Source organism: Haliotis rufescens, unplaced genomic scaffold, assembly GCF_023055435.1.
Source record: "Haliotis rufescens isolate VD_foot unplaced genomic scaffold, xgHalRufe1.0.p SCAF_45, whole genome shotgun sequence".
NCBI classification, from domain to species: Eukaryota; Metazoa; Mollusca; class Gastropoda; order Lepetellida; family Haliotidae; genus Haliotis; species Haliotis rufescens.
The window spans coordinates 2,217,615-2,239,544 of NW_025964168.1; the positions used below are offsets into that span (position 1 = coordinate 2,217,615).

The 21,930-nt window shown below is 41.3% G+C and overlaps 2 protein-coding genes across 2 annotated transcripts in view; one reads left to right on the forward strand and one right to left on the reverse strand.

Annotated features, from left to right (window-relative positions):
* The window catches only part of LOC124148728, a 34,870-nt gene extending 28,201 nt beyond the window's left edge, over positions 1 to 6,669 (reverse strand). Inside the window, exon 1 of the mRNA XM_048383136.1 lies at positions 6,094 to 6,669. The gene's annotated coding sequence lies outside the window, so the exon portion shown is untranslated. The remainder of the gene's footprint in view (positions 1 to 6,093) is intronic.
* An 872-nt stretch (positions 6,670 to 7,541) lies between these two features.
* Positions 7,542 to 21,541, forward strand: LOC124145892. The gene is made up of 14 exons (XM_046515849.2): positions 7,542 to 7,727; positions 10,310 to 10,337; positions 10,860 to 10,985; positions 11,671 to 11,765; positions 12,057 to 12,198; positions 12,857 to 13,059; positions 13,819 to 13,884; positions 14,627 to 14,717; positions 15,549 to 15,733; positions 16,354 to 16,419; positions 16,552 to 16,654; positions 18,176 to 18,319; positions 19,238 to 19,324; positions 19,933 to 21,541. The coding sequence occupies exons 1-14, from the start codon at positions 7,611 to 7,613 to the stop codon at positions 21,018 to 21,020; spliced, it is 2,541 nt and encodes an 846-aa protein (XP_046371805.2). The 5' UTR covers positions 7,542 to 7,610; the 3' UTR covers positions 21,021 to 21,541.
* Positions 21,542 to 21,930: the final 389 nt, after the last annotated feature.

Genomic DNA, 21,930 nt, shown 5'->3' on the forward strand with positions numbered 1-21,930 from the left:
TCCCAGATGTGCCACTAAGTTTTCAGGCTATATCCACAGGGACGTTTGTATATACGACCCCTTGTAGTAAAGGGAAGCTATATAGTTTCCAAGAAAGGATATAGAGCGACTGTTTTAAAGTTATTTAATGCCTAAATGGTTAAGGAAAGAGATAATAATATTTCAAACACGTATTTTAAACTATTTCCATGCGAAGAATGCGAGGCTCCCAAATGTGCCACTAAGTTTTCAGGCTATTTCCATTCGGACGTTTGTATAGACAACCCCCCGTGGTAAAGGGAAGCTATATAGTTTTCACCAGGTGGTATAGAGCGACTGTTTTAAAGTTATTTAATGCCTAAATGGTTAAGGAAAGAGATAATAATATTTCAAACCCGTATTTTAAACTATTTCCATGCGAAAAATGCGAGGCTCCCAGATGTGCCACTAAGTTTTCAGGCTATATCCATAGGGGCGTTTGTATAGACGACCCCTTGTAGTAAAGGGAAGCTATATAGTTTCCAAGAAAGGATATAGAGCGACTGTTTTAAAGTTATTTAATGCCTAAATGGTTAAGGAAAGAGATAATAATATTTCAAACCCGTATTTTAAACTATTTCCATGCGAAAAATGCGAGGCTCCCAGATGTGCCACTAAGTTTTCAGGCTATATCCACAGGGACGTTTGTATATACGACCCCTTGTAGTAAAGGGAAGCTATATAGTTTCCAAGAAAGGATATAGAGCGACTGTTTTAAAGTTATTTAATGCCTAAATGGTTAAGGAAAGAGATAATAATATTTCAAACCCGTATTTTAAACTATTTCCATGCGAAAAATGCGAGGCTCCCAGATGTGCCACTAAGTTTTCAGGCTATTTCCATGGGGACGTTTGTATAGACAACCCCCCGTGGTAAAGGGAAGCTATATAGTTTTCACCAGGTGGTATAGAGCGACTGTTTTAAAGTTATTTAATGCCTAAATGGTTAAGGAAAGAGATAATAATATTTCAAACCCGTATTTTAAACTATTTCCATGCGAAAAATGCGAGGCTCCCAGATGTGCCACTAAGTTTTCAGGCTATTTCCATGGGGACGTTTGTATAGACAACCCCCCGTGGTAAAGGGAAGCTATATAGTTTTCACCAGGTGGTATAGATCGACTGTTTTAAAGTTATTTAATGCCTAAATGGTTAAGGAAAGAGATAATAATATTTCAAACCCGTATTTTAAACTATTTCCATGCGAAAAATGCGAGGCTCCCAGATGTGCCACTAAGTTTTCAGGCTATATCCATAGGGACGTTTGCATAGACGACCCCTTGTAGTAAAGGGAAGCTATATAGTTTCCAAGAAAGGATATAGAGCGACTGTTTTAAAGTTATTTAATGCCTAAATGGTTAAGGAAAGAGATAATAATATTTCAAACCCGTATTTTAAACTATTTCCATGCGAAAAATGCGAGGCTCCCAGATGTGCCACTAAGTTTTCAGGCTATTTCCATGGGGACGTTTGTATAGACAACCCCCCGTGGTAAAGGGAAGCTATATAGTTTTCACCAGGTGGTATAGATCGACTGTTTTAAAGTTATTTAATGCCTAAATGGTTAAGGAAAGAGATAATAATATTTCAAACCCGTATTTTAAACTATTTCCATGCGAAAAATGCGAGGCTCCCAGATGTGCCACTAAGTTTTCAGGCTATATCCATAGGGACGTTTGTATAGACGACCCCTAGTAGTAAAGGGAAGCTATATAGTTTCCAAGAAAGGATATAGAGCGACTGTTTTAAAGTTATTTAATGCCTAAATGGTTAAGGAAAGAGATAATAATATTTCAAACACGTATTTTAAACTATTTCCATGCGAAAAATGCGAGGCTCCCAGATGTGCCACTAAGTTTTCAGGCTATTTCCATGGGGACGTTTGTATAGACAACCCCCCGTGGTAAAGGGAAGCTATATAGTTTTCACCAGGTGGTATAGAGCGACTGTTTTAAAGTTATTTAATGCCTAAATGGTTAAGGAAAGAGATAATAATATTTCAAACCCGTATTTTAAACTATTTCCATGCGAAAGATGCGAGGCTCCCAGATGTGCCACTAAGTTTTCAGGCTATATCCATGGGGACGTTTGTATAGACGACCCCTTGTAGTAAAGGGAAGCTATATAGTTTCCAAGAAAGGATATAGAGCGACTGTTTTAAAGTTATTTAATGCCTAAATGGTTAAGGAAAGAGATAATAATATTTCAAACCCGTATTTTAAACTATTTCCATGCGAAGAATGCGAGGCTCCCAAATGTGCCACTAAGTTTTCAGGCTATTTCCATGGGGACGTTTGTATAGACAACCCCCCGTGGTAAAGGGAAGCTATATAGTTTTCACCAGGTGGTATAGATCGACTGTTTTAAAGTTATTTAATGCCTAAATGGTTAAGGAAAGAGATAATAATATTTCAAACCCGTATTTTAAACTATTTCCATGCGAAAAATGCGAGGCTCCCAGATGTGCCACTAAGTTTTCAGGCTATATCCATGGGGACGTTTGTATAGACGACCCCTTGTAGTAAAGGGAAGCTATATAGTTTCCAAGAAAGGATATAGAGCGACTGTTTTAAAGTTATTTAATGCCTAAATGGTTAAGGAAAGAGATAATAATATTTCAAACCCGTATTTTAAACTATTTCCATGCGAAAAATGCGAGGCTCCCAGATGTGCCACTAAGTTTTCAGGCTATTTCCATGGGGACGTTTGTATAGACAACCCCCCGTGGTAAATGGAAGCTATATAGTTTTCACCAGGTGGTATAGAGCGACTGTTTTAAAGTTATTTAATGCCTAAATGGTTAAGGAAAGAGATAATAATATTTCAAACCCGTATTTTAAACTATTTCCATGCGAAAAATGCGAGGCTCCCAGATGTGCCACTAAGTTTTCAGGCTATATCCATAGGGACGTTTGTATAGACGACCCCTTGTAGTAAAGGGAAGCTATATAGTTTCCAAGAAAGGACATAAAGCGACTGTTTTAAAGTTATTTAATGCCTAAATGGTTAAGGAAAGAGATAATAATATTTCAAACCCGTATTTTAAACTATTTCCATGCGAAAAATGCGAGGCTCCCAGATGTGCCACTAAGTTTTCAGGCTATATCCACAGGGACGTTTGTATATACGACCCCTTGTAGTAAAGGGAAGCTATATAGTTTCCAAGAAAGGATATAGAGCGACTGTTTTAAAGTTATTTAATGCCTAAATGGTTAAGGAAAGAGATAATAATATTTCAAACACGTATTTTAAACTATTTCCATGCGAAAAATGCGAGGCTCCCAGATGTGCCACTAAGTTTTCAGGCTATTTCCATGGGGACGTTTGTATAGACGACCCCCCGTGGTAAAGGGAAGCTATATAGTTTTCACCAGGTGGTATAGAGCGACTGTTTTAAAGTTATTTAATGCCTAAATGGTTAAGGAAAGAGATAATAATATTTCAAACCCGTATTTTAAACTATTTCCATGCGAAAAATGCGAGGCTCCCAGATGTGCCACTAAGTTTTCAGGCTATATCCATAGGGACGTTTGTATAGACGACCCCTTGTAGTAAAGGGAAGCTATATAGTTTCCAAGAAAGGATATAGAGCGACTGTTTTAAAGTTATTTAATGCCTAAATGGTTAAGGAAAGAGATAATAATATTTCAAACCCGTATTTTAAACTATTTCCATGCGAAAAATGCGAGGCTCCCAGATGTGCCACTAAGTTTTCAGGCTATATCCATAGGGACGTTTGTATAGACGACCGCTTGTAGTAAAGGGAAGCTATATAGTTTCCAAGAAAGGATATAGAGCGACTGTTTTAAAGTTATTTAATGCCTAAATGGTTAAGGAAAGAGATAATAATAATTCAAACACGTATTTTAAACTATTTCCATGCGAAAAATGCGAGGCTCCCAGATGTGCCACTAAGTTTTCAGGCTATATCCATAGGGACGTTTGTATAGACGACCCCTTGTAGTAAAGGGAAGCTATATAGTTTCCAAGAAAGGATATAGAGCGACTGTTTTAAAGTTATTTAATGCCTAAATGGTTAAGGAAAGAGATAATAATTTTTCAAACCCGTATTTTAAACTATTTCCATGCGAAAAATGCGAGGCTCCCAGATGTGCCACTAAGTTTTCAGGCTATTTCCATGGGGACGTTTGTATAGACAACCCCCCGTGGTAAAGGGAAGCTATATAGTTTTCACCAGGTGGTATAGAGCGACTGTTTTAAAGTTATTTAATGCCTAAATGGTTAAGGAAAGAGATAATAATATTTCAAACCCGTATTTTAAACTATTTCCATGCGAAAAATGCGAGGCTCCCAGATGTGCCACTAAGTTTTCAGGCTATATCCATAGGGACGTTTGTATAGACGACCCCTTGTAGTAAAGGGAAGCTATATAGTTTCCAAGAAAGGATATAGAGCGACTGTTTTAAAGTTATTTAATGCCTAAATGGTTAAGGAAAGAGATAATAATATTTCAAACCCGTATTTTAAACTATTTCCATGCGAAAAATGCGAGGCTCCCAGATGTGCCACTAAGTTTTCAGGCTATTTCCATTCGGACGTTTGTAGACGACCCCCTGTGTTAAAGAGAAGCGATATAGTTTCCGAGACAGGATATAGAGCTACACCTTTTACTTCATTTTATGCCTAAATGGTGAAGTAAAGATATAATAATATTTTAAACCCGTATATTAAACTATTTCCATGCGAAAAATGCGAGGCTCCCAGATGTGCCACTAAGTTTTCAGGCTTTTTCAATAGGGACGTTTGCATAGACAACGCCCTGTGTTAAAGAGAAGCAATATTGTTTCCAAATGGGGGTATAGAGGGTCTGTTTTAGAGTTATTTTATGCCTCAGTTGTTCAGAAAAGAGAAAATAATATTTCAAACACTTTTTTCAAACTATTTCCATGCGAAACATGCGAGGCTCCCAGATGTGCCACTAAGTTTTCAGGCTAATTCCATTCGGACGTTTGTAATAGACGACCCTCTGTGTTAAAGGGAAGCTATAAAGTTTCCAAAAGGGGATATAGAGCGACTGTTTTCAAGTTATTGTATGCCTAAATGGTTAAGGAAAGAGATAATAATATTTCAAACCCGTATTTTAAACTATTTCCATGCGAAAAATGCGAGGCTCCCAGATGTGCCACTAAGTCTTCAGGCTATTTCCATACGGACGTTTCCATAGACAACCCCTAGTGGTAAAGGGAAGCAATATAGTTTCCAAAAGGGGGTATAGAGCGACTGTTTTAAAGTTATTTTATGCCTAAATTGTTTAGGAAAGAGATAATAATATTTCAAACAAGTATTTTAAACTATTTCCATGCGAAACATGCGAGGCTCCCAGATGTGCCACTAAGTTTTCAGGCTCTTTTCCAATGGGACGTTTGTATAGACGACCCCCTGTGTTAAAGGGAAGCTATATAGTTTCCGAGACAGGATATAGAGCTACTCCTTTTACCTCATTTTATGCCTAAATGTTTAAGTAAAAAGATAATAATATTTCAAACCTGTATTTGAAACTATTTCCATGCGATTCATGCGAGGCTACCAGATGTGCTACGAAATTTTCAGGCTATTTCCATAGTGACGTTTGGATAGAGAAAACCCTATGTTAAAGGGAAGACATATAGTTCCCGAGTGAGTGAGTTAAAAGTTAACGAGAGAGGTTGTAGATCGAAATGATTTACCAACAATTTTACAGGTTGGGAGTTATGCAGAAGAAGCATATGATGTGACTGTAATTCCCTTGACTTTACTACTAAGATAATCTAGTTTACCCTTTCTTTACCAATGTGTTGTATTTAACTTAGATTTTATGGTAATGTTGCAGCCATGTTTCTTATTTCGTTTCCGATGAAACTTTGATCATTGGTAACATTACATAACATTTGCAAAGGACGGGCATACAAAAGAACTACACAAAGGTCAAACTACTGATCATATGAATCATATTATATATAGTAGCTTCACGCGATGTATGCTCAGTTGCTTTATAAGATTATTTGATGAGAAACAAATGCATTATAACACAAGAACATACTGATATATATCTTTACTATCTATATGGCTACTTTACCTATTTGACACGCTTGATGATAAAATAGTTGGAACTAATTGAAGATGATATTGTATAATATAAATGCATTCCCAGCCGGAAGTAAAGAACGTGTCGTCTGTTACAAACAGCTTGCAGATTAATTATCCAGCCGTCCTCGTCTTTATCAGTTAGGAGGTGGGAGATTTGTTCATGTGAACCTTCACTGAAGGGATTTGTTCCGGGGCCGCGCTGCAGTTTATTTGGAGATGTCGTATCAGATTACAAAAGTGCTGTCATCATTTGGCCTTGACGTGTTGACGGGAGAATGGCGTTGAGCAGGCGGCGGAGAGGGGTTCTTATTTAAGATGACCCAGACTGGAGAAATAGAATAAAAACGCATAATTGAATTCAATAGAAAAACACTGGAACATGCATGCTGAAACAGAACAGTGAACTAAAATGTACCTAAATATAGGTGGCTGGAGGGGTTGGTGCAGCGTTCGAAATACCTGCCTGCCCGACCGTCCGAGACTGGTTGATTTTAACCCGTACTGTCAGATTTTCAAATCCCCCTGCCCGACGGTCGGGTTTTATTTTATAGGTGAAAATATTCTAAATAATTCCCGATGATAAGCATTAATTCACATGTAAAGATGAATGATAAAATGTAACCAAAAAGAAACCCCGTTAGCTTTTAGCCAACCTAACATTTAGCGATGCGCTTATGCTACAAGCAATCAGTTTTGATATTTTTAATTAAACTATCCTGAGAAACATATGATTATAGTGGGCAGGCAGGTTTTGGTCAGGGCTGGCAAGTATTTCTGCTAGCCAGTCCTGTGGTCTGGCTGAAATTTTTGGGAGTTTCATACCCTGGTTGGTGGTGGGGAAATTAAAGGAAACATTATTCAGGAGCTCTTAACTGTTTGGACAATATTTTAAAAGAGTTCAATTTAACTATAAACCCCCAAAGTATAGACTTTCTTGGTCAAACTCCTCTCACGGTATTTACTTTCGAAACAAGAATATTATATGAACAGGGTGTTATATACTACCTAGTATGCACTAGACAAATAATGTAACATGTGAATAAGTATAAGATATGTGAATAAGTACTATAATAAGACACAAAAATGTTATCAATGCTTTGGGAAAAGCCTGTGTAAGTCTATGTCTCCTGACCCCGGGTTCCATCAGATAAGGGACAGTCTCGCCACAACACAGCTGTTGCTGAAAGGGGATATAAACAATAACACAGAGATGTGGGTCAGCTCACTGGCACTTTTTACTGGCACATGTGCCGATCAGTGGCATGAGCCTTCCCCATATGGTCTTATGTTGTTCCGTGTTATCAGGTGCAAAATACAAACCGTCGCTATCAATGACCTACATTAGCGTTTTCAACCACGCCTTTTTCAAACTTTTCCTCATTTAAGAGGAACTGTTCCGCGTTCAGACAGCGCATGCGCGGGTACCCGCGTGGGTTAGTGTTTTGACAGTTCACTCCGATTCCATGTAAACACAGACAGTCACACCGGGCTACGGCAGCAGCCACGATGCATGTCCCCACACTGGTCACCGTGCTGGCTCTGCCCTTCCTGGTCATGTCGCGTGGCGAGGGGGGTCGGGATGGTACTGGAATGCAATGTTGGACGAACAGACCCCACAGGAGAGTAAGAACTTGTTTATGTTATTACTATTAATTTTATTATTATTATTATTATTATTATAGCGTGCATGTCGTAGACGTGTAGTTGGATGTAGTAGTAGAAGTAGTGGTAGAAGGATTTATGGTTAGGTCAGTATTAGCCGCATATGTATTTACATGTGTATAGTAGTCCTTACAGTAGTAGATGTTGTTGTTGTTGTTGTTTGTAGTAGCTGTTGTAACAAGAAATAACTAGCAATTATCATCAACGGCGGCAGTATACAAGTTCAGTTGTAGAAGTGAAAGTGGTAGTTAATGGTGGTGGTTGCATTAGTTATGGTAGCAGCAGTGGCAGAAGATGTGGGAGCCGTAATGTAAGTAGTTGTAGTCGTAGTCGTAGTGTTTATGCTGGCAGGAGACCTACTATAAGTAGTGGCAGCGGTAACGTAAAGTAGTAGTGGTCGCGGTGGTAGTAGTAGTAGTAGAAGTAGTAGTAGTAGTAGTAGTAGTAGTAGTAGACTCCTAGCTGCAGGGGTAGTCGTAGTAGTAGCAGCAGTTGTAGTTATATTCCAGCTGTATGACGTCATCAGCAGCAGCAGTAGTAGCAGTAATGGTAGTGATGGTGGTAGTAGTAGTAGTAGTAGTAGTAGTAGTAGTAGACACCTAGCTGCAGTAGTAGTAGTAGTAGTAGTAGTAGTAGTAGTAGTAGTAGTAGGAGGAGGAGGAGTAGTAGTAGTAGTAGTGGTGGTGGTGGTGTTACCAGGACTATTGGTTGGCTAAAAACGTAGCAGTTGTAGCAGTTGTAGCAGCTGTAGGTGTAGCTGTGAGCAGCGCAGGTTGTCCAGGCTGTCACAGCACAGGCACTGATGAATGAGGAAGTACATTGTAAACTGAGGCGTGCAGCGTTCTCGTGTGCTCAGTGGTGTCCGAACCAATGGGTGTCCTAGATCACGTGTTTAATGACAAGACAATGAGGAAACAACTGTTGATTCTTCACCATGTGTTACCAATGTTACTCACAGATCTGGTTAAAACAGCAGTCGATGACACAGTTTGCAGGTGTCGAGTTTGCGTTCCTACGACGCTTCAACGTGCACTTGCCGGTCGGCAATCAGCTGGCATACACACGCGAACACGCCCCCCCTTAGATACACGGGACTTTATTATAGACTCCCTGAAAAAAGTGCTTTCTTTTAAATCTAAGCCTATACGATCAAATACCAGTATGAATGTTCTTGAACACAGCATGTATTCAGTGTTCAGTGTTACTCCTGCATGAGGGGTCAGGAGATGGATGCGAAAGGAGTGCCCGTATGACAATAGGGTATTCCCTAATGAGGGGCCGTCTCAAAGCAATATGTGTATCAATTATTATGGTGATGATACCAAAAACACGAGCTAGTGATATTGCATAAGAAACATAACATTCAAACAGTACTAGTAGTAACATGGGCAGATTTGGGTACATTTTAGGGAAAACTTGTGCTTCTGATTTTTTGTAAGAACTGATTATGATTCGTCCCCAGAAGCGTCCCATTGAAAGCGATCCGACAATGCAACATGTGATATGACCCAGCGAAATGGTCGGCGTTGTTGTTGTCATGACACGGGAGGAAGGCACACTTTATTTTATTTTATTTTATACGCTGTGAGTGCATGCGTGTATGCGTTCATGCGTGAAGGGTTGATGTGCACATTGTACATTTTAACTTTCAGCATTAACTTTTCCATAAGCAATGACACTTCTGGGAAGTTTAGTTTTTTATCATTTGAAGTGAATTCGAGTGTTTAGCAATGTTTAATGTTTAGCAATGTAGAGCAAGACCCATCTGTAGTGTTCCGGGCGGTCAGGTAGCCTAGTGGTTAAAGCGTAAGCTCGTCTCGCCGAAGTCCCGGGTTCGATTCCCGACATGGGTACAATGTGTGAAGCCCATTTCTGGTGTCCCCTGACTTGATATTGCTGGAATATTGCTAAAAGCAGCATAAAACCATACTCACTCACTCACTCTTCTTTCCCTTCTTTCACTCTCGTCTTCTTTAAAGGTGGACTACTTTCTACAAACTGCTACGGGCTAAAACGTTGGTAGCGTCTCGTGAAAACCTGGGTCACTGTCTCTGTCATTAGGGAATCGGTATAGAGTCTCTTTTAACGCCTCCTTTATCAGTATTTAAGATATATATCACGGGGTGTTAGCTTGACGTGTGAGGAAAGCCCGAAGTGATGCAGGCCTTATATATTTACTACTCTGGTAAAACACACGAGCATTGGTATGGTGCTGACAAAAATAATCTAGAAACATAATCATGGCAAATATGGGATTCGAACCTACGAGCACAGGTCTTAGACGACTGGGCCACCCGTGACCCCCGGTGAATGAGTAGCTATTAAGGTATGAGGTATACATACATGAGATTGGGCTGGCAGACAAAGTGTGTAGCTGGAATTTCAGTCAGTCTTGGTAGGGCAGCCAGTTGGTTCGAGTGCAGCGCCCCTTTAAACAACGCTACACATTCCAATTACTTGTTCAGGTTTTCTTGGGGAAACACTTTCAAAAGATAATTCAATCAGTTCGATTTTGAATTAATTATGCAACGTCTTACTTTCAGATTTCGGTCACACAGTTACTCCCTTCAGGTAATGTGCGATTGTTTTTTCTGCCAATTATTGATTGCATTTTTCAAACATACCATTGCTGTGTTGACCTCTCCGGCTGTATTTTCGTCTTGGGTTCATTTTGTTTTAAAAAATAATATTAAAAAGTAGTCGCTTTTCAATGTCAATGGATCACTGTGCACTCGAAAATCATTTTCAGCTGCTGTGGAGTATACACCAATTATAACAGTCCTTTCACATACAGTAAACTACGTTTATAACGAACACGCTTATAACGAACTGACCGATATAAGGAACTTATTTTTTAGTCCCGACCATTTGTTGTATAAATGCTGTGTGTATGCCTATAACGAACTACGGTTATTACGAACTAAAATTAGGGGTCCCTTCGAGTTCGTTATAACCGTAGTTTACTGTATATAGGTATTTTATAGATTCAGTTGTAATACATGTTTTGTAAATATTGTTTTCCTTAATGACCTATCTGTATAACTAATTACATGCACCAAACACGGTCATCACCATCCACGTCAATGTTTCCAGACTGTCAGGCGGCCACTGCGTCAGCGCTATCTGATCAAGGAGAGGATGCATCCGAGGGGAGACAACTCAGTGTTACACGAGACAAACACAAACACACACAACTGAAGTGGAAAGTAAACAAAAAGGGTAAGGTGAAGTCATTACCCTAGAACCGATTGGTATAACTGGAAAATACCTCAAACATCGCTAAACAATATATAATAAACCTTATGAACCGTGGGAACAGGCCCCAAGTAACCAATACACTGCTTGCAGTGGGTGATGGTGATAGTTGTTGGTGAGACGGATGACGTAGATCGTTGTTCACGCTGTCGGTCTCAGGTATCACCCGCTATAAATATCTACACGCAACACCATGTGAACGCAAATATATCTGACCTGAGGTGAGGTGAGGTGAAATAGGGTTTAACTTCGCGTCCAAGATTATTGCACTTATATGGCGACGTGCATGTACGTGTGTGTGTTTGTGTGGCTGCTTGTACTAGTCATGACTGATGCCGATTTATAGTGCTAGCTCACTGAGATACCATGCCGCAGTTTATCATGAATACCCCACTCAGACACAGTATACTGATTCCGAGCCGACCAGTCCTTGTTTTAGCCCCTTAATGCCGAGCGTCAGACAGGGTAACATCTTTTAACGTCTTTTGGTATGACGCGACCGGGAATCGAACCCCGGACCTTCCGCTCTCCGGGCGGACGCTCTACCACCAGACCACGGAGGCGGTCATATCTGACTTGTAGCTATCCTTTGTAAATGCGTAAATTTAGTACAATGTTCATGTTTAAATGACGTTTTTATATTTTCCAGGTGATCGTGTATTTGCAGTGAGTGTTGTGAATGAAAGTTTCAATTCATCAGAGTGTTACCTGGTCAACACCACGTCTGTGAAATTAGGAAAGAAGGTGAGAAGTGTTCAGTTACTTGTCAAATATACATGTAATAATATGTTTATGAGTATCTTCATATCGTATTCAACGTTTCCTGGTAATACACCTAAAACTGCTGAATCTGAAAGACTCTAAGTTTGGACGATATGGAGATATAACTTGGAAACAAAAAGGGTCCCCAATATTGACGTCGAAATGAAAACTATGTCATTCATATATTTGTAGTCAATGATTTAATTTGAATATGTGGATATGTGGATTTTGTTTAACTAACTGGAATTTATTGACAATGCATCTTGTTTGCAGGGGAAACGAAAACTTATTCGATGCAAATATGACCGCAAAGTCAAAGATACCAAGGGCAGACAACTCCTACTAACAGTTGTTCCCGTGAACAGTTCACTTGACGCTATCGGCGGGATCTTGTCGCATAAACTGTCACCTCGAAGTGAGTATTTCCTTAAACTGGTCGCACTGTTGGTTCCAATGAATGCGATGCTTAGTGTCGTTAAATCGCTGACAAGGAGAAATCGGCCACCGCCTGTCTACTCAGTTAGCCGAACAGGAGTCCAGTCTAGTATTCCACGTAATGATGAAGTGATATGTAGAATTTTACTGGTATCCATCGTTCATTTGCTATTCAAGAAACCTTAATCAGTTAAAAGATGATTAATCAGGATCGCACATTTGGCGATGCAGACGTGTTCATTCATTGCCGTATGTCATTTCACTGAAAATACACGTGATTGTTTTTTTATTAACTGGGCTATTGGCTCGACTCAAATACTGTTTTCCAAACCAGGAACTGAAATTAATAATTCTATATGCATAAAACTTTAAAAAACTGTCTTATCAAGTAAGAAGGGGGAGGGGCATTAGGCAAAGCGGTGAGACGGGGGTTGTCATTTTTTTTTTTTACTTCATATGTGAACACATTTCAAGTTTCATTAACATCGACACGGTAGCTTCTCTACGCATCCCCAAACAACTTCCTCATCTTCCCGAGGCAAGAGAGTTATTTGACTATAAAGTCCAGGAAATTTTAACAGTCAGTTAACTCCCTTGCGCCGGGAAGGTATAGTTATGTCAATGTTAATGTGTTGTAGTGTCAGCACCACCACTGTCGACGACGCCCGCCCCTACAGGCTGCTTCAACTGGCGGCCCGACAACATCAGCGGAACAGTAACCGGAAATGGAACCATCACTGTCACGTGGTTTCCGGCTTTCCGAGACGGTGGTCTGCGGGTCTCTCTTTACGATAAGAACACGGAACAAGTTGTTGGTGACAAACAAATCCTATCTTATGAGGTTAGTTTATAAGTCAAGAGCCAAACGATAAAATACATGACGATACCCTGGAATACCAGTATAAAGATATCCTTTCATATGTTTCTGGTCATCCTCCATTTTCAAGTGTAGTGTGTATTCCTCCTGTTATGACAAATACACTGGAACAATTCATATTTTAGTTTTGAGCCCGATTCCTAGACCCGACACCAGAAATAGCCGTCCAGTTAAATTGCTCTACTGTGCGAGAGAAATATCGTATTTAGTTTAGGCCCCTTTACACAGGGCTGCGACCTTTGTAGCACCTTTGAGCGATCAAAACCTGGCCAGGACGCTCAATGGTCGCCTAAACCCAGAAAATCATGTTTCTTTTTAACTGCTCCATCAGTTGTTCAGCAGTAACTGCTCGAGTTGTTCAGCGTCTGCAACCACGATGAAACACTGCAGGTACAAGCCCTCTATTTATAGGCAGGTTGTGCATTTAGCAATCTTCAAGCAATATCACGGTGGGGGACACCAGAAATGGCCTCCACACATTGTACCCATGTCGGGAATCGAACCCGGTTCTTCGGTGAGACGAGCGAACGCTTTAACCACTAGGCTACCCACCGCCCCCTGGCTATTTGAGGATGGTTTTAGGTTTTCAGACACGGACATTTGTGTTTTTTGTTCTCAATATTATCCAGTTGGCAGTATTAACGTTTGCACATCTAATGTAATTATAACGGTAATGTTAACTTAAATATGTACTATTCGGTCATGTCTTTTTCATCTTTATAGACATTTTTGGACGAGATCACCAATCACACATTTGAGGGCGTGGAGAAGGGTAACTATGAAGCACGGGTAAGTCTTTTCCTTCTTTTCCAAGCATTTCACACCACAATGCATTGACCAGAAACACGACATAATAATTTATGACATAGCTTTTTCTCAAACATTTATAGTAGTGTTTGAGTGAGTGAGTAACTTGCGTTCAACGGCGAAAGGTGTGTTATTTGTGTCACGGGTCTGCTTGTTGTTGGAGTAAAACGTTATTTGATGCAGGTTTAGACGTTTTACCCTTTGGTGAGACCCATAAGCACGGGCATGGTGCACACAAACCACCAAGTATCATAATCATGGCAAAGCTGGGATTCGAACCCGCGACCATCCGATCTCAGTGCATAAAAGGTACGCATCTCTTCACAGTGAAATGTGCCGCCCTATACAGTAGAGCCACGCATCCCCAAGATGGAAATCGGGAAAAGGTGGTATTTACTGACTACTCTGTACACGACCAATCAATGGTTCTTAGCTGCAAAGGGGTGGTCGGGTAGCCTAGTGGTTAAAGCGTTCGCTCGTCACGCCGAAGACCCGGGTTCGATTCCCGACATGGGTGCAATGTGTGAAGCCCATTTCTGGTGTCCCCCGCCGTGATATTGCTGGAATATTGCTTAAAGCGGCGTAAAACCATACTCACGCACTCACGCACTCTTAGCTGCAACATGCCTCTTTAACAGATTAAGGCACTCGCTCATTCCACCGCAATGCAACGATGCTACTTTAAAGAAGACAATTTACAATGTTTTCTCACTGTGTCATCCAGATCAAGCCTACAGGCTGCAAGGACTGCCGGGAGTGGGAGACTGAAGAATGCCACGTGAATTCCGTGGCAAGTGACCCCATCTTTGCGAGCGGTATGTAGTATTTACACCTGTACCTGCCCTGTCTAGCTGTATGGTAGTGAACACAGCAGTTTATATGAACGTTTTGATTGTAATGTTGGACCATAAGCTTTTATTTCTGGAAAGCCAAGACCAATATATTATCCCCGAATTAATGTTATGTATAAGGTTATATATAAAAACTATTTCTACAAGGGAAAGCACGAGTACTGAGGAACTAACAAGTGGGGTGGGGAATATTAGTTTGAGATGTGCTTCTTTTTTAATGATGTTGAGCTCAAATATTTTTTCAAACATAAGCAGGTGCTCAATAATATTTTTAAATATATAACAATATCGAACTGAATTTGTTTGTAAACTTGTAAGCAAGTGTAATTTGGTGATGTAATATTATGTCAAGGACAGATATCGCCATCCGTTTATTTCGAACTTCAGTTAACACCATTTACTATGTATTTAGTGATGAAACACTGTACATCTGACCACAAAAATCGATATGTCTCTGTGAAATGGCCTGTTGTGTATGAATGCCGGAACTACTTTCAGTCAGCCGTAATGAGACTATTGTATCCAGACTAATACAAGTAAGATGAGTTGTGTGTATTGTACAGCTCTGACACTTGTATATTTGGCCTCCGTGTGCTTCTCGTAAGAGGCGACCTCATGGATAGGGCGGTCAGGCTCAGTGACTTGCTTGATTGCGTGTCATCATACCCCGACGGCCTGGACCGTCGCTCATGCTATCAATCATTGGATTGTTTGGTTTATCGAAATATAGAAGGAACATTGCCGAGAGCGGTGTTAGACAGTGAACATACGTAAAGTTTACCCCCGTTATTTCAGAACTGACAACACCGACTCCTTTCGGCTGCTACAACTGGCGTCCCAACACCATCACACTTATTCTGGTTAACCGAACTTTAAAAGTCACGTGGTCGCCAGCGTTCAAAAAAGGTTCTCTTGAAGTCTATCTCTACGACAAAGAAGAAAATAAACCAGTTGCCAGTCACACGTACAAGTCTTATGAGGTGAATCTTACGTTTGTGTATATTTGAGTGAGTAAGTTGGGTTTCACGCCACTTTTAACAGTATTCCAGTTATATCATGGCGTGTCGGCTTAATGTGGGAGGAAAGCCCGAAGTGATGCAGGTCTCAGACGTTTACCACTTCGGTGAAACCCACGAGCACGGGTATGGTGCTGACAAACCTAGAAACATAGTAGGGGCAAACCGGGATTCGAACCCACAATCACAGATTTCTGGCGTGCCCAAGGAACGCAACTCTGCACAGCGAATCGCGGCGCCTTGGACGACTGGGCCACCCGTGCCCCCGTGTATATTTGAAGAGTGTATCGGCATTTTATTTAATGTTTTCATTTTACGATTTTGTGTATCATTGTATAATGTTAAGCGAATGAATAGTGTTTTGCGCCGCAGTACACGTTATTTAAACTGCATCATGCGGACCTAAAAATAACATAACGGAGCCTGGGCCAAACGCTGGGGGCTGGGAACCTGACTGTATGTAATTTCTGTACGTATATTTTTATATGAAGAAGAATTATATCAATTGTCATCACATATGCAATTAATATAATGTATCATCAATATTTCAATGTGTATTTTAAAGAACTATATATTACTTACAGATATATGACCAGGACATCACAAAATATACATTCCAGAATGTCAAGTTTGGAAGATACGAAGTTCGGGTGAGTCTTATTCATCACAATAACACACAACACAAAAAGTTTATCAATGCAGAAAATCAATACAGAATTGTGACTAATAGGTTTATAACTGTTGTAAAATGTGTAGAAACCTCTCTGTTTATATGCCCACAGATCAAACCTACAGGCTGCAAAGACTGCCCGGATGTTGAGACTAAGGGATGTCACGTGAACCCCATGTCCAGTGACCCCATCCGAGTGTTCCGCCCTGTCGAAGGTAAGTGTGGCGAATGTGGGTTTGGTATATTGTATTAATGCGGTGTGACGGGCACGAGTGCCCAGTTACCCAAGGCGCTACAGTTGTCGGTGCAGAGATGTGTTCCTCGGTCGTGTCAGGATTCAGGAATCGTGGGTTCGATTCCAAGATTCGCCCTGATCGTATTCTATAACCTGAGTCACTATCCTCCCACATCAAGTTGAGATCCGTGAAGATTCCGGGGTAGAATAGGTCTTCAGCAAACCATGCTTGCCGTAAAAGGCGACTATGCTTGCCGTAAAAGGCGACTATGCATGTCGTAGGAGGCGACTAACGGGATCGGGTGGTCAGACTCGCTGTCTTGGTTGATGCATGTCATCGATCCCAATTGCGTGGATCGATGCTCATGATATCAATCACTGGATTGTCTGGGCCAGACTCGATTATTAACAGACCGCCGTCATATAGCTGGAATATTGCTGAGTGTGGCGTTAAACAACAAACAAACAAACAAAACATCAAGTTGACGCAACTTGATACATATGATGAAATAATGTCCAATGAGGCTTGCAGTGGAACAGTGCAGCGTTTGTTTGATTTTTTTTGTTCTTTAAAGCCGCGCACAGCAATATTCCAGTCTGTAAATATTCGAGTCTGGACCAGACAATCCAGTGACTCACATCATGAATTGAGGTTTGGTTTGGTTTGTTTGTTGTTTTACGCCGCACACGGGAATATTCCAGCTATATGACGGCGGTCTGTAAATAATCGAGTTTGGACCAGACATTCCAATGATTGATACCATGAGCATCGATCCACACAATTGGGATCGATGACATGCTTCAAAAAGTCAGCGAGCCTGACCACCCGATCCCGTTAGTCGCCTCTTACGACAAACATAGTCGCCTTTTACGGCAAACACTGGTTTCTGAAGACCTACTATATCCGGGATCTTGCATCCTACTATGTTCATTGTCTCCTAAACAGGGGATGGCCCAGTCGTCTAAGGCGCCGCGATTCGCTGTGCAGAGTTGCGTCCCTTGGGCACGCCAGAAACCTATGATTGGGGGTTCAAATTCCGGTTCGCCCCGATTATGTTTCTAGGTTTGTCAGCACCATACCCGCGCTCGTGGGTTTCACTGAAGTGGTAAACGTCTGAGACCTGCATCACTTCGGGCTTTCCTCCCACATTAAGCTGACACGTCGCGATATGACTGGAATATTGTTAAAAGCTGCGTTAAACCCAACTCACTCACTCACTCCTAAACAGGGACATAGGTCAAACTCTTCATGAGTGATCTAGGTTTGTTTGCTTGTTTGTTGCTTAACGCCGCAATATTACAGCAATATGACGACGGTCTGTAAATAATCGAGTTTGGACCATACAATCCAGTGATTCACATCATTAGCATCGATCTACGCAATTTGGATACGATGACACGCATCAACCAATTTAAGTCAGCGAGTCTGACCACCCGTTCCCGTTAGTCGCCTCTTACGACAAGCATGGCCACTACAACATGATGTGACTATATGTTACAGAGCCTGGCTTCATATACGCAGTATCCCCATCCAGTATTGAAGCCTCTATACGGGACAATTCGGCGACGTTCTATTTCATGATTGCGGTGACGATACTAGCCGTAATCAGCGCTGTTGCCATGGCAATAATGTGCATAATGAAAGGTAAGCCACGTGATACAACAGGATGAATTGATAAAGTGACATTCTTGTTTAAGCGAGGTTTCTCGTGACTTATTTTCAAACTTGACTGTAGGGAGGGAGGATTTTTATTTGAACTTCTTTTGGCCACGCCCCCTGCGGCCCAAAGCGCAAAAAGTCGGAGTGTGTCCAAAAACGACATTTGAAGATCTTAACTCAAAAGTAGTAATTCAAGGGGCGTCAGGTAGTGTGAAACAAAATAATTATTTTAAATCGTTTTAGACACAAGAGGTGATGTGGTAGCATGTACGTGTGTGTTGACCAATGCCTGTGCCATGACAGACTAGCTTTAGCAATATGAAAGCATCGGGTGTTCTTTAATTCTTTTGAGTAGTACATTAAATAGACAAATGGGGTACATTTTCGGTGTATTTTGGAAACATATCGGAACAATTGGGTATTTTGGATAAATGAAGTTTAAAAGAAACGTATTGGGGTGGTTCCACTATAACACGGCAGCAGGGTGGTCTGAAAGTCTCTTCCACACAAGGCAGACAAGTGACTGGGACACGGTGACGCACAATCAGCCTTGTCACAAATTGTACACGCTCCATTCTCATTAATGGTGGGGCGGTCGGGTAGCCTAGTGGTTAAAGCGTTCGCTCGTCACGCCGAAGACCCTGGTTCGATTCCCGACATGGGTACATTGTGTGAAGCCCATTTCTGGTGTCCCCCGCCGTGATATTGCTGGAATATTGCTAAAAGCGGCGTAAAACCGTATTCACTCACTCACTCACTCACTCATTAATGGTATCCTTCCACACGGGGTAATGGGGACCTTATCTGCCCCGGAATCCCCACGAAGGCTATTACCCTGAAATATAATGAGTTGATTATTATTTTAAACAACAGTGTATTAAGTTGTGTTTTGTTTTGTTTCAGAATCAATGCCTTGCTTCACTAGGAAATGTGACAATGTAAAACAGTGTAAGCCCAGTCAACCGTTCAACGTGGTGTACACAAAACTGAGTAAGTGTGATGTTTGTTTGTTTGTTTGTTGTTTAACGCCGCACTCAGCAATATTCCAGCTCTATGAGGGCGGTCTGTAAATAATCGAGGCTGGACCAGACAATCCAGTGATTCACATCATGACCATCGATCAACGCAATTGGGATGATGACATGCATCAACCAAGAGAGCGAGACTGACCACCCTAATGTCTTGTAACATAAGGACCGCCCTCCCTAGTACTCAGTAGTCAGTAAACACAATTGCCAGCTAAAAGTGCATTTATATCAGTCTTCTGATTCGAGTAAACATATCGCGATCTTACTCGGGCAGGGTCATGTTTTTGAATGTAGATCTATGTTGAACTTGTTTTTGAAAGAGGCATTTTGATTTCAAGATTTTGAGAGAGAGAAAGTTAGTGATGAGAGTGGTGCGGCTTGTGACGTCACTTTAGAAACTGTTGGATGACCATATTAGGAGGCGAATTATTCCAGGGTATATTTTAATAATATGGCTAATCGAGGATGTTCTAGTACCTCCCTGACTTACTTTTCCACACCCCACACCAAAAACCACCCACGTTTCAACGACGACCTAAAGGCAATTAACACACTACTCCTTGTTCACAGGTAAAATGGAGACTGGTAGGGATGGTGAAACAGTGCGCATTGTCATTCTTTATGGCGTAGACCATGACTACCACATCCAGGCGGTCAGGGCGTTTGCCCAGCTGTTGAGGAAGCTGTTGAACGCCGAGGTGGTCGTCGAGAGGGAACAGAGTAGACGCGACGTTGTTAACATCGCAGACTGGGTTACGACGAATCTCGAGCCGCCGACGGTCGTCATCGTCGTCGCCTCCGAGGGTCTGTATCAGCTGTTCAGCCACCACAGTGGCCAACAGGGTGAGTGTATCAGCACGCTGCAGTCGGATATGTTCGCCGACTTCAGCTCCAAGGCGCTTGGGTATCTCAGGGAGAAGAGTTTCACCACCACCAGATCACAAATCGTACTTCCGGTGTCTTTTGGCTACGAGCATGGTGACGACAGCCTGAACAAACTCATGGAGTCATGTAGATTGTTATTCAAAGGAGTATATTTCAAAGTTACGGAATCGGCGTACGAAGGACAGAGACTTTTATACTTGGATGAACTCCTGCAGTGTCTGAACATGAACCAGGCAATTCATGTTCCCAATAACATGCCTGAAGCTCAAGCCTTCCTAGGCTATGTTGATGCTATGAATGACCATATCAGGATTTTCGGAAGCACGTGCTGGAAGTACGATCCGAGTATTAGGTACTACGACGAGCAGACGATCTACAGTCGGGCGTCAAGTACAGGAAATCACATGAACGTCGGGGATACTTTCAGCATAGGAAGTGGCGTCTCGGGTACCAGTAAAGTGACCGTGAACTACACCTGCAGGAACTGCCGTGCTTCAAGCTTATTAACGTTGCCTACCAGCGCAGTCGGTTCTGTCAGTGACACGGGAGTGCGATCTGGTCGTCGATATAGAATATCGGAGTCGAGTTGCGTGTCGGAGCCGGTCTCCGAGTCACGTGACGAGGCAGATGTGTTTTATTCTGAAAGCGAAATTGGTCCCGAGACACGTGACCCGATATACGACTCAAGAATTGAGTCATCTCCCTCGACAGAAACGTCATTCATTGAACCTGTGCATTTGGAACAGACGGATATTGTAGGAAGAGATTGTTAATTACTGTAAACTACGGTTATAACGAACTCCAAAGGGACAACTAATTTTAGTTCGTTATGAGCATATTTACAGCATATATACAACAAATGGAAGGGACAAAAAAACAGTTCGATTTACCCGTCTGTTCGTCATAAGCGTGTTCGTTATAAACATAGTTTACTGTATGTCATTTCTGATATCGCTGAGTCTCGGTGTTTCAAGTGTGGTGCTCTTCTTGGAGAAATCCAGGGATCAATATTAGTTCAAATTCGAGTTGATTTGTATTTAATTTATACTACTCAACATTTGCTGAGGACTGCATCTTTAACTGAGATGATTATTTTGGTTCTAAACAAATGTTGCGTAGTATATAGGAGGAGGCTTTGTTGCATAATTCTACACCATTGTATAGAATACTTATGCCGAGGGCATTTTTTCGGAATCCTAGAGAAATCCCGGAGATATTATAAGGATAACGCCATTTTTCAGGGCATTATCATTTGCAGAAGCCTGAGGTTTTGCATTAACTGCCCGACGGAGGAGGGCAGTTGAAAAGACCGAGGGTTTCTGCATATGATAATGCCCTGAAAAATAGCGTTATCGGTATTATAGCTAAAATGGATGGAATTTGTTATCAAATAAAAAGAAACAACAACATCGGTTTTTAAAAATTTTGCAATCAACACGAATGTCACTGACCCCATTTTACAAACATGGAAACGTCATAGAACAAACCAGATGACGTCACTATTATACGTGACGTCACTTTTTCTACCTTATGACGTCACCTCACAACGGGCTTAATAATGGCCCGTCGTCAAGCAATATGAGGGCATTATCAAGTTACAGTGGCCCGCTCATTTCTGATAACGTGCGGGCGGTTTAATTCTTGATAATTCTATCCATTTTAGCTATAAGTTAATATATTCAA

What these genes read in the sequence shown, in the direction of transcription:
- LOC124145892 (XM_046515849.2), top strand. Translation starts at nt 7,611, where the DNA reads ATGCATGTCCCCACACTGGTCACCGTGCTGGCTCTGCCCTTCCTGGTC. An exon ending in CGAACAGACCCCACAGGAGA is followed by an intron (nt 7,728 to 10,309) that starts GTAAGAACTTGT and finishes TCTTACTTTCAG; the next exon opens with ATTTCGGTCACACAGTTACT. An exon ending in AGTGTTCCGCCCTGTCGAAG is followed by an intron (nt 16,655 to 18,175) that starts GTAAGTGTGGCG and finishes TATATGTTACAG; the next exon opens with AGCCTGGCTTCATATACGCA.